Source organism: Dysidea avara, chromosome 6 (genome assembly GCF_963678975.1).
Source record: "Dysidea avara chromosome 6, odDysAvar1.4, whole genome shotgun sequence".
Classification (NCBI taxonomy): Eukaryota; Metazoa; Porifera; class Demospongiae; order Dictyoceratida; family Dysideidae; genus Dysidea; species Dysidea avara.
This window is the reverse complement of record NC_089277.1, coordinates 17,708,646-17,722,275: the sequence shown is the minus strand read 5'-3', so window position 1 is coordinate 17,722,275 and position 13,630 is coordinate 17,708,646. Positions and strand designations below refer to the sequence as shown.

At 39.9% G+C, this 13,630-nt stretch overlaps 1 protein-coding gene across 2 annotated transcripts in view; it reads left to right on the top strand.

Moving 5' to 3' along the window:
* The first annotated feature begins 6,118 nt into the window (after positions 1-6,118).
* LOC136257865 (uncharacterized) overlaps positions 6,119-13,630 on the top strand; it is a 188,719-nt gene continuing 181,207 nt past the window's right edge. For both annotated transcript variants that reach the window (XM_066051183.1, XM_066051182.1), the window contains exon 1: positions 6,119-6,248. In XM_066051183.1, the coding sequence (XP_065907255.1) occupies positions 6,243-6,248 (6 nt within the window). In that variant the 5' untranslated portion in view covers positions 6,119-6,242. The remainder of the gene's footprint in view (positions 6,249-13,630) is intronic.

Genomic DNA, 13,630 nt, shown 5'->3' with positions numbered 1-13,630 from the left:
ATTAAAAAGTCTGTTTATGGGCTCAATGACACTTAAAACATCTTCAGGTGCCTATAGTTTGCAAATTTACAGTCTCGTTTTTAGTTTTAAGCTTAATAATCATAACTATAATAATATTTTAAGGAAACTCCCACTAGGGTTAAAATTTTTATAAAAAGTGTTAATTAAGAATTGCAATATTTTTTTGGAGAAAGGACCCTTGTACATCACAATCTGCTTGATATAGGGAGCTATTAGTGATAAAACCCTAATAGTACACTCAAAAAGTACACTCTTGCTACACTTTTGAAAGTCAAGGTATACCTACAGTACTTATACCTTGATTTTCAAGAGTGTACTTTTTGAGTGTACTATTAGGGTTTTATCACTAATAGCTCCCTATATCAAGCAGATTGTGATGTACAAGGGTCCTTTCTCCAAAAAAATATTGCAATTCTTAATTAACACCTTTTATAAAAATTTTAACCCTAGTGGGAGTTTCCTTAAAATATTATTATAGTTATGATTATTAAGCTTAAAACTAAAAACGAGACTGTAAATTTGCAAACTATAGGCACCTGAAGATGTTTTAAGTGTCATTGAGCCCATAAACAGACTTTTTAATCCATAACAAGTATATTTGGGCGCATCCTGTGGTTATATTATAAACTTGGAATAGGGAGCAAATTACAAATCATTATTCTCTGGATGAGTCAATTTGAAGGGTGAAACTCTAGTAATGGTACTGTGTAGCTATCCATGCACGCAAATAAGAATTGTGGTCAACAAATAATTCCTTTATGGGATGTCAATAATTACATAGTCGTCACATATTTCTACTCTATTAGTGGCTTTAATTTTCAACGGTAGTAATCTCCTATATAACACTTGAAAATAATAATGTATGCCACACACTTACCAAATATATGTTTACCATGTGTGGGCATGCAGTCATATTATTCAACCATGCCAATTGTGCGTGTTTCCAAGCAGTGATGCTCTATTAAAGTGTCACTTAGCCACGAACTGTCCAGATACTTCGGGAGGCCACATGAGCCAACAGGCTATTCTCTTACTTTATAAAAGTGATGGGTAAACACCACAAACAAATGTTAGATGTGCATAATTTAATGAATCATTCACACCATTTACTATTAAAGCTTACGTCTACTGCCTTATATGAAGCCATGCAACTAAACCACCCAACTACATCGCTGTGTTGTTTTTTTTCTATATTATTAATTTATTATTTGATAAAATCAATTAAATCATTTGTATATACTACATAATTATAAACATCCAGAATATTGTCACAGTTCCCGTGACGATTAGAACTCCAACAGCTGCATGATAATCCATCCATGGAATCCAATGGAATTCTATTAATTAAAACAGCATGAAATGAAACACAATATGTATGCACTCATACCCAATATTATGGTGGACATAAATCAGGTGGATTACCCATATAGATGCGTTGTAGAAACTCCAATCTGAAGAAAAACAGAATAGATATAAATTGTATGTGTCTCTGTATTGTATACATGTGTGTGTGTACACACCAACTTCCCTCACCTTTCAAGACTCCAAGATCAGATCTTCCTCACCAATCTTACTCAACTCTTGCACACCTGATCTAGCCAGAAAGATACAACACTAGTTATCAACAAACACTACAGTGTTTACAATTTTTAACGTGTCAATGGTACACAACATACGTACCTCCCACAATTCCAAAATAACATGTTCGCAATAGTCAACCCTAAGAGAATATGTGTATTTTTAATAAAGAAGAAAGCAACATACTAATTGTATACATGTGGGTATAAAATATACCATAGCCTATGTGATTGCATAGCACGGTTATACTGTCATTTAACCCTCTATAAAGGCCATCGTACATTTAACTTCTCTATAAAGGACACTATACATTTAACCTCACTACAAAGGACACTGTACATTTAACCTCTTTATAAACGACACTACCTCTCTATAAAAGACACTACCTCTCTATAAAGGACACTGTACATTTAACCTCTCTATAAAGGACACTGTACATTTAACCTCACTACAAAGGACACTATACATTTAACCTCACTACAAAGGACACTTTACATTTAACCTCACTACAAAGGACACTTTACATTTAACCTCACTACAAAGGACACTATACATTTAACCTCACTACAAAGGACACTATACATTTAACCTCACTACAAAGGACACTATACATTTAACCTCACTACAAAGGACACTTTACATTTAATCTCTCTATAAATGACACTGGGGTTTCCTGGGATGATGTATGTATGTATGTCCTTACCCATATACAATATATATAGTAGGTCCCAAACATAGCTAGGGTATAATTCATACCCTCATTGATAAGACCACCTCATTACAGTAGCTCGTCAAGTAGGTAGCTTAAGGCATACTCGTGGCCTTATTAAGACCACCTCATCAAAGCAGAGACACGTTTATCAGCGAAGATCACACACAGACACACAGACACACACACACAGATAACACATGCACACACACCACACAACACACACAAGCAAAGCAAAAACAAAGCAAAGCACACACACACACACACGCACACACACACACACACACACACACACACACACACACACACACGCACACGCACACCAGCAGCTCAGGTCATCCATGATGCATCGATGGAACTGATACCTTGGTTCATCACTAAGTTCACGAACATCAATGATATCCTGTACGGCATAATTAAGGAGGTGAAACTTGATAGTGCGATTACTACCAAAAGACTTCTATGTAAGCGAACCTTTGGATGGATCTGCTTCAGAGAAACCTGAAAAGAAACAAAAAAATTCAAAAAGCAATGTCAGTACATAATAAGCCTTTAAAGAAAATAAAGCCAAAAAAGTTATTTTCAAAACTCTAAAGAGAAAGGAGACTGACACCATAGCAACAAAAAAGATTAAACATATGTATTGTAACAAATCATACAATCACAAATTACATAACTCTAATACATGCATCGACACCAATTGTGCAAAGCAGTATGTTACCAACTTGTCATACACTTTCAGACACCCAAATTTTTCTAAGGGTTTAGTTTTGTTCCAACAGCAAAAATTCTATCCACTTTGAACTACTAAGAGACTTTGATTAAAATCCGGACACTGTCATGGCCTAAACAACAAACATACCGACACACTATGGTATTGAAATTCCCTAGATGTAAACTTAGAAAGACAAGGTTTGACTTTAATAAGGCATACATCATTTGCAGACTTGGAAGGACTCTTTGGGCTATAAAACAAGAAGTTACTTTCAGAATTATCTCTCACTGATAACATTAAGGGTAACCTCACTTATAAGGAGCGACAAGCCCTTAAAGAGCTTAAGAATAACACAGATCTATATATATTATAACAAGTACACGAAACAATTTGGAGTTTTCAAGGGTTACCATTAAGCTTAAGGTATGTTTCACTTTCATTGAGATGCTCAAGACCCTCTTTCTTTAAAGTAAGTAGTAGATCTATTTTGAATCACGACATTGGTAGATTTATCAGATTCATTAATCATACCGTAGAATAGTACTGTATAGTAGGGACCACAAAGGAGTTAGTTGTTGTGACAGTCCTACGTAAAACTTATCACCATTTGTCGACTACTGGTTACAACCAATATAAACAAAGGCACTAACCTCATATCTTGAGAATTCCAGCCAATTAATCAATGAGCTTAAAGAACTTAATGTAAAACCAAACACTATCTTAGTAACGATAAATAACAATAGATGTTAAATCGCTCTACACATGCATTCCACACTCAGATGGAATTAAAGCATGTCTAGAAGCATTAACAAAACAAAAAGTTGTGCCATCTCTACCAGATCCAGAAATGTTAGCCAAATTAATCTGACAATGAATACGTTCGAGTTTAATAACACTTGTTATCAACAATTATAAGGAAGAGCAATGGTCTAAGTTATCGCCAGCTTATGCCAATATTTTTATGTGTAAGCTTGAAAGAGAATTTCTAACCCAAGCCACCTTTAAGCCGTTGTACTACAAGCATTACACTGATGACCTGATAGTCCTTTGGGAGCATACGGAAAATGAGCTTAAGAATTTTATTTCAAACCTAAACTTGTTCCACCCCACAATTAAATTTACCTATGAGTACAGCCACTACAGCATTAAATATACAAAGGTCCTGACTTTTTATCTACCAAAAAATTAGAGTATCAACCTATATAAAACCTACAAATAGTGGGATTGCACGCGTGATGCGTTATGACGTATTTTCATAAAATGCTTAACAGCCGTTGCTTGTCAGACATTTTTGAGGTACGCGAGTGAAGGCTACAGCCAGTCTCAATGGTTCAGTGTAGAATGGAACACGTTCACTAGGTTAGTCACTTAGGATAGCCGTCGTCAAACTTGTACAAAGTGTTAGGGTTCACGACTAATCGACAAAAAATTGATATTACGCTTGTCCAACTTAGTGCTAGTATTTAATGTTTGTTTCTAACCTTATCCTAGCTTTTCACAGAGATTCTCTTATTTGGTAAAACATGGTGACGAAATAAGTGTATTCGCCCCATTGCGTGCCATTGAAAAGTAAACCTCACAAATGTCAGACTAGCAACGGTTGTTAAGCATTTTTATAATTCGCGCCACAATACTTTTCAGGTGCAAACCCTCTATAACAGGCCTACATAAGTAGCTAAAGTCTTCGAGCAGGCTGTAGGACCAGGTGTCCTATAGACCTTCAGCACTTGTGCTGTAAAGCATTAATAAATTTTTAAAAAAAAACATACATGCTACATCTTTCCACCCTCAAGGAGAATAAAGTTAAGTTCTCGAACATATCTCAAGAGCTCAAACCACTACACAGGGTTGGAATTTCTAACAGAATGTCCTAAGGTTTTCTAAAGTAGCTGCTAAGGTTGTGGAAATCATTAAGTATCGGCCTGATATACACCAGACCGAATGTTTTGGGAGTAACGAAATCCCATTACCACTTTTCACATTTAGAAATTGTACTCTAAGTTCTAACCTAAATTACATAAAGCTGACTGTGACGAGAACTCTACCCCTCCTATTAAAATGAATTAAATAAGCTCGCTTGAACAGGTATACCAACTGTTAAACACTACTCACACAAACATTAGTTATTATACTGTATTAATAATATGACTCTATTTTATTCACTCACCAACATATTCAAATACGATGAAACATAACGTACTATGAGTAGAGACTAAACTGAGACATGTTTTGTAGTGCGATCACGAGAGATGGCACCACTAGGGAAAGTAAATTCACAAGCTTACCACACAAACACCGCCTCACAATGAACAGTAGTTTGCCTCCTGTTTTATTCTCCTGCATTACTCAGCACTCGCTCAACCGACTATGGCTCTATGCTCAGACCAGACGAGGTATAGCTAGATGCGCTTCACAAAAGTAATTCTTCGTTGTCGATTATATGCGCCTAGTGTCCAGTAGCAGTGATCGTGCATTTTTACGCATGCGTACTACTGCCTTATCCAAAAAGTCACCTTTAACAAACAATTTCACATTAAAAAGCGAAGTAAACTTTTAACTACAATTATTAGAATCGTATAGTCTTAGTATCGTGTCATTTGTCCTTTGTTCACTTTATCCCTAATAGAACGCACGACTAGTTGGCAGATTGCGAAAAAATGTATGCGATTGTGCGATATGGCGGTATAGACAGGTTAGTCACTGTAGACTATATAGACAGGTTAGTCACTGTAGACTATTTAGACAGGTTAGTCACTGTAGACTATATAGACAAGTTAGTCACTATATATAGACGGGTTAGTCAACCTAGACTATATGGACAGGTTAGTCACTGTAGACTATATAGACATGTTAGTCACTATAGACTATATAGACAGGTTAGTCACTGTAGACTATATAGACAGGTTAGTCACTATAGACTGTATAGACAGGTTAGTCACTATAGACTGTATAGACAGGTTAGTCACTATAGACTGTATAGACAGGTTAGTCACTATAGACTGTATAGACAGGTTAGTCACTATAGACTGTGTAGACAGGTAGGCTATAGTCTCTATACACAAGGTGGTTAGAATTATTAGTATCCTAGTAAAATCCCATTATCCGTGTTACGGATAACATCCTGTCTCTAATGGCTACTGGAAAAACATTCCTGTGCGAATCTTAATTCCTGTGTCGTAAACACCTCGTTAAGCTGTTGGTTATCACCATAATGTTCTGATGGCGGTGAGTGCTGGTAGTTAGCTGTAGTCTATATATATATATATTTGTTAATGTACAAACTCAATCATGAGTATATTCGTACATATATATGTAGTATAGAAAAGTCTCGTGCCGAGACAGCTTAATTCAGTCAGTTCCTTTTGTGCTTTGGGGGGATTCGTTCCTATATATAGAAACTTTTTTTGCCCGGTGCACCAAACAGCAGGTGCGTTGGACTGTAACGAAAATTTTGGTCCGGGGGAAAAATCGGTCCGGCCGGACCATTTTCAGTCGACCAAATTTAGTCCGCCCGGACCATTTTTAGCATCCGAAATTGGTCCGACCAGACCAAAATTGGTCCGGCCCAAACCTAGTTGGCCACATGTACTTCTGGCCACTCAGACCAATATTGGTCGACCAAAATGGGTCCGGGTGGACCACTAACGCATGCAGCCAATGATGCATAGCTATAAGTTGGCTCCTTCTGGATATAAAAGTCATGAAATATAGAGTTAATATTTCACGAAATATACATATCAAAACTAGTCTGTACATTTTGTCAAATGAAGCCATATGCGTATTTCGTTTTTCAATACATTTTGTACGCAAAACACATGTTTTTAAAGCGTAAAGTTTCATTACACCTTAGCTACACATTAGACTTTTCCAAAAAAAACGGGTGGAATTAACAATTTCTAACCTTCAGCTTTCTTTTGTTCAATACAATTTTATCACAATTCAACCGGGAAGTCACTGCTCTTGCAGACTAAAGTCCGTTGATTGCAAATAACTCCCATACATTGCGTATTAATGATTGCGCATGGCTCAATTATCGCGATGATTCTAAGTCACACATGGGGAAATCCCCATTAAAACGGGTAGCATTATTTAGAGCAGTCTAGCAGCAACAGGTTGGTGTGAAATTTATGTGGATTGCGACAGTATTTGCCAGTGCTCTCGTGGGTTAAACGTTTGTAACAAAAACTCCATATATTTGAATGGACACACGAAATACCTACTTCCCAGAGAGCTACTTTTTGGATGCTACTCGATGCAACAGGGGTTCTAGTGGACTGAGGTTTGTAGTAATGTATTTTATATCAAGTAGGAAGAGAGATTCTACTGGTAACTCAGAGTCAAATTTTCGTATACGCGTAATTTAATTTTTGCGGTAAATTTGACACAAGTTTTGATATGAAGTGTTAAGCAATGATGTAGCTACTCTATGACTAGTGGTACTGATGGTACTATTGGTACTAGTGGTACTAGTGGTACTGCTGGTACTATTGGTACTTTTGGTACTAGTAGTACTGCTGGTACTGCTGGTACTAGTGGTATTATTGGTACTACCAGTGCTCGAAATAACGTCCGACAAACGGACAATTTCCGGTCAATATTGCATATTTCCGGTCAATTTAATTGTTGTCCAGACATAATGTCTGGGTAACTCAGAATGTTGGAAAGCAGCCTTACAACAGTGGAATTTCATTAAGTAATTTGTTGATGGTTTGTGGGTGGCCACAAACCACTGGGTGTATACCTCAGACAAACATTGAGGTTTGAACACCTCCCACTTGTACTTGTCAGCTATGAGGATATAAAATGTATTTATAACCTTGTTTACCAGTGTTACCTTTGACTTGTGGGATCCTTGTAACTTGATTGTAATAGCTTAAAACTCCTGTTTTCCTGCTGTATTTGACTAGAAACAGTGTGTACATTATGTTATGACATTGTTACAGTACTTTCAGCACTTGCTCCATGGTGTATGGGTCAAACTAAAACTGTGATGCAGGACAAATTTATACTTTGGCAGGTCATTTACTGTTTTGTCCAGACATTGTGACAGATCATTTTTAATACACTATTTCGAGCACTGTACTACAGGTACTGCTGGTACTACTGGTACTAGTGGTACTACTGGTACTGCTGGTACTAGTAGTACTACTGGTATTAGTGGTACTGCTGGTACTACTGGTACTACTGGTACTGCTGGTACCCCTGGTACTGCGGGTACTGCTGGTACTAGTGGTACTGCTGGTACTAATGGTACTACTGGTACTGCTGGTACTACTGGTACTAGTGGTACTACTGGTACTGCTGGTACTAGTAGTACTACTGGTATTAGTGGTACTACTGGTACTGCTGGTACTACTGGTACTGCTGGTACCCCTGGTACTGCGGGTACTGCTGGTACTAGTGGTACTGCTGGTACTAGTGGTACTACTGGTACTGCTGGTACTAGTGGTACTGCTGGTACTACTGGTACTGCTGGTGCTGCTGGTACTAGTGGTACTGCTGGTACTGCAGGTACTAGTGGTACTGCTGGTACTGCTGGTACTAGTAGTACTACTGGTATTAGTGGTACTGCTGGTACTACTGGTACTGCTGGTACTACTGGTACTAGTGGTACGGCTGGTACTACTGGTACTGCTGGTACTACTGGTACTGCTGGTACTACTGGTACTGCTGGTACCCCTGGTACTGCGGGTACTGCTGGTACTAGTGGTACTGCTGGTACTAATGATACTACTGGTACTGCTGGTACTACTGGTACTAGTGGTACTACTGGTACTGCTGGTACTAGTAGTACTACTGGTACTGCTGGTACTAGTAGTACTACTGGTATTAGTGGTACTGCTGGTACTACTGGTACTGCTGGTACCCCTGGTACTGCGGGTACTGCTGGTACTAGTGGTACTGCTGGTACTAATGGTACTACTGGTACTGCTGGTACTACTGGTACTAGTGGTACTACTGGTACTGCTGGTACTAGTAGTACTACTGGTATTAGTGGTACTGCTGGTACTACTGGTACTGCTGGTACTAGTGGTACTACTGGTACTTCTGGTACTAGTAGTACTACTGGTATTAGTGGTACTGCTGGTACTACTGACACTGCTGGTACTACTGGTACGGCTGGTACCCCTGGTACTGCGGGTACTGCTGGTACTAGTGTACTGCTGGTACTGCTGGTACTAGTGATACTGCTGGTACTACTGGTACTGCTGGTGCTGCTGGTACTAGTGGTACTGCTGGTACTGCAGGTACTAGTGGTACTGCTGGTACTGCTGGTACTAGTAGTACTACTGGTATTAGTGGTACTGATGGTACTACTGGTACTGCTGGTACCCCTGGTACTGCGGGTCATATCAAAACTTGTGTCAAATTTACCGCAAAAATTAAATTACGCGTATACGAAAATTTGACTGAGTTACCAGTATAATCTCTCTTCCTACTTGATATAAAATACATTACTACAAACCTCAGTCCACTAGAACCCCTGTTGCATCGAGTAGCATCCGAAAAGTAGCTCTCTGGGAAGTAGGTATTTCGTGTGTCCATTCAAATATATGGAGTTTTTGTTACAAACGTTTAACCCACGAGAGCACTGGCAAATACTGTCGCAATCCACATAAATTTCATACCGACCTGTTGCTGCTAGACTGCTCTAAATAATTCTACCCGTTTTAATGGGGATTTCCCCATGTGTGACTTAGAATCATCGCGATAAATGAGCCATCCGCAATCATCAATACGCAATGTATGGGAGTTATTTGCAATCAACGGACTTCAGCCTGCAAGAGCAGTGACTTCCCGGTTGAATTGTGATAAAATTGTATTGAACAAAAGAAAGCTGAAGGTTAGAAATTGCTAATTCCACCCATTTTTTTTTGGAAAAGTCTAATGTGTAGCTAAGGTGTAATGAAACTTTACGCTTTAAAAACATGTGTTTTGCGTACAAAATGTATTGAAAAAACGAAATACGCATATGGCTTCATTTGACAAAATGTACAGACTAGTTTTGATATGTACTGCTGGTACTAGTGGTACTGCTGGTACTGCTGGTACTAGTGGTACTGCTGGTACTGCTGGTACTACTGGTACTGCTGGTGCTGCTGGTACTAGTGGTACTGCTGGTACTGCAGGTACTAGTGGTACTGCTGGTACTGCTGGTACTAGTAGTACTACTGGTATTAGTGGTACTGCTGATACTACTGGTACTGCTGGTACTACTGGTACTAGTGGTACGGCTGGTACTACTGGTACTGCTGGTACTGCTGGTACTACTGGTACTGCTGGTACCCCTGGTACTGCGGGTACTGCTGGTACTAGTGGTACTGCTGGTACTAATGATACTAGTGGTACTGCTGGTACTACTGGTACTAGTGGTACTACTGGTACTGCTGGTACTAGTAGTACTACTGGTATTAGTGGTACTGCTGGTACTACTGGTACTGCTGGTACTAGTGGTACTACTGGTACTGCTGGTACTAGTAGTACTACTGGTATTAGTGGTACTGCTGGTACTACTGGTACTGCTGGTACTACTGGTACTGCTGGTACCCCTGGTACTGCGGGTACTGCTGGTACTAGTGGTACTGCTGGTACTAATGGTACTACTGGTACTGCTGGTACTACTGGTACTAGTGGTACTACTGGTACTGCTGGTACTAGTAGTACTACTGGTATTAGTGGTACTGCTGGTACTACTGGTACTGCTGGTACTAGTGGTACTACTGGTACTTCTGGTACTAGTAGTACTACTGGTATTAGTGGTACTGCTGGTACTACTGACACTGCTGGTACTACTGGTACGGCTGGTACCCCTGGTACTGCGGGTACTGCTGGTACTAGTGTACTGCTGGTACTGCTGGTACTAGTGATACTGCTAGTACTACTGGTACTGCTGGTGCTGCTGGTACTAGTGGTACTGCTGGTACTGCAGGTACTAGTGGTACTGCTGGTACTGCTGGTACTAGTAGTACTACTGGTATTAGTGGTACTGATGGTACTACTGGTACTGCTGGTACCCCTGGTACTGCGGGTCATATCAAAACTTGTGTCAAATTTACCGCAAAAATTAAATTACGCGTATACGAAAATTTGACTGAGTTACCAGTATAATCTCTCTTCCTACTTGATATAAAATACATTACTACAAACCTCAGTCCACTAGAACCCCTGTTGCATCGAGTAGCATCCGAAAAGTAGCTCTCTGGGAAGTAGGTATTTCGTGTGTCCATTCAAATATATGGAGTTTTTGTTACAAACGTTTAACCCACGAGAGCACTGGCAAATACTGTCGCAATCCACATAAATTTCATACCGACCTGTTGCTGCTAGACTGCTCTAAATAATTCTACCCGTTTTAATGGGGATTTCCCCATGTGTGACTTAGAATCATCGCGATAAATGAGCCATGCGCAATCATCAATACGCAATGTATGGGAGTTATTTGCAATCAACGGACTTCAGCCTGCAAGAGCAGTGACTTCCCGGTTGAATTGTGATAAAATTGTATTGAACAAAAGAAAGCTGAAGGTTAGAAATTGCTAATTCCACCCATTTTTTTTTGGAAAAGTCTAATGTGTAGCTAAGGTGTAATGAAACTTTACGCTTTAAAAACATGTGTTTTGCGTACAAAATGTATTGAAAAAACGAAATACGCATATGGCTTCATTTGACAAAATGTACAGACTAGTTTTGATATGTACTGCTGGTACTAGTGGTACTGCTGGTACTGCTGGTACTAGTGGTACTGCTGGTACTAGTGGTACTGCAGGTACTACTGGTACTGCTGGTACTATTGGTACTGGTACTAGTGGTACTGCTGGTACTACAGGTACTGCTGGTACTAGTGGTACTACTGGTACTAGTGGTACTGCTGGTACTACTGGTACTGCTGGTACTGCTGGTACTAGTGGTACTGCTGTTACTACTGGTACTGCTGGTACTAGTGGTACTGCTGGTACTACTCGTACTAGTGGTACTGCTGGTACTACTGGTACTGCTGGTACTAGTGGTACTATTGGTACTAGTGGTACTGCTGGTACTATTGGTACTGCTGGTACTACAGGTACTGCTGGTACTACAGGTACTGCTGGTACTATTGGTACTAGTGGTACTGCTGGTACTAGTAGTACTGCTGGTACTACTGGTACTAGTGGTACTGCTGGTACTACTGGTACTGCTGGTATTAGTGGTACTGCTGGTACTAGTGGTACTGCTGGTACTACTGGTACTGCTGGTACTAGTGGTACTGCTGGTACTACTGGTACTACTGGTACTGCTGGTACTACAGGTACTGCTGGTACTAGTGGTACTGCTGGTACTAGTGGTACTGCTGGTACTAGTGGTACTGTTGGTACTACAGGTACTGCTGGTACTAGTTGTACTGCTGGTACTAGTGGTACTGCTGGTACTACAGGTACTAGTGGTACTGCTGGTACTAGTGGTACTGCTGGTACTGCTAGTACTACTGGTACTAGTGGTACTGCTGGTACTATGGTACTAGTGATACTGTGATACTAGTGATACTATAATATAACTGCAGGCCCGTAGCCAGGGGGGGGGGGGGAGAGGTTCGGTATAGGTGTTCGGACCTCGGTTCGGACGAACCGCCCTCTTGTGAAAAAGGTCCACAATTCCAGTGAAAGGGTCCACAATTCCAGAAAAGGTCCAGGATTCCACTACACAAGTACACTGGTACGCCGGTATTCGACAGCGAACTGGAATTCCAAATCGCTAAAGCTGATTACAATCAATTGTGGTTTTATGTTATACACATGATTCAACACCTCGTGATGGGATGAGTGATGGGACGTGTGTAACAAAAAGAGCATGAAATGAAGCGGTCAGCTGCAGTGCTTCCTGCCAGCGACTAGCTAGGTAAACTATTTGCAAATAAGAGCAAGATAGCTGAAGAAGAGGTTCCTGCAATTCATGGCAACTCTGAACCATGACTCCGACGATGATTCCACTGACGATGTCTTGCCCAACTTTACTCAGTCACTCCTTGCCTTCTGGTAATAGATCTATAGCTAATTTGCTATAGCGGATTGATAATAAATATAGACAATCTCATAAATTCAATTATTGTCTGGTATGAAGCTGTGCCAGCCATGACTGAGTTAGCGGTATATAGCTACGCGCCTCGAGTCCTGCATGGCTGCATGTGCTCACGTTGGCAAGCACGACACAACTTGTGCTTGTGACTAGAGTTGTGAGTTATCTAAGACATGACAGACTGTCAGTCATTGATTGTCCAGATGTTGAAATTTAATGCATAACATTTATATTAGGCCACTCCAACTAAGACTGTAGTTTCCCATCCTGATGTTTTCAATATTTGGTGCGGGCGGGAGGGTTATTACCATTAATCATTATTATTGTAAGTGACTGCTCTATTAGAGTATTTCGATCTGGAAAGAATTTCAGGCCTGGTGACCAGCTTCTTTGTAGAATAGCAAGCTTTATAAGTGTTCTTTCTAGGTTTACATTGTGTTTTCAGCAAGAAAAGATTGAAAGGATTCATCATAAGTGCTGAAACAGCTAGCATCATGTGATTTTGGAGAAATAATGGCAATAATGACATCCAATGCGGGTGCTTCCACATGATGCGG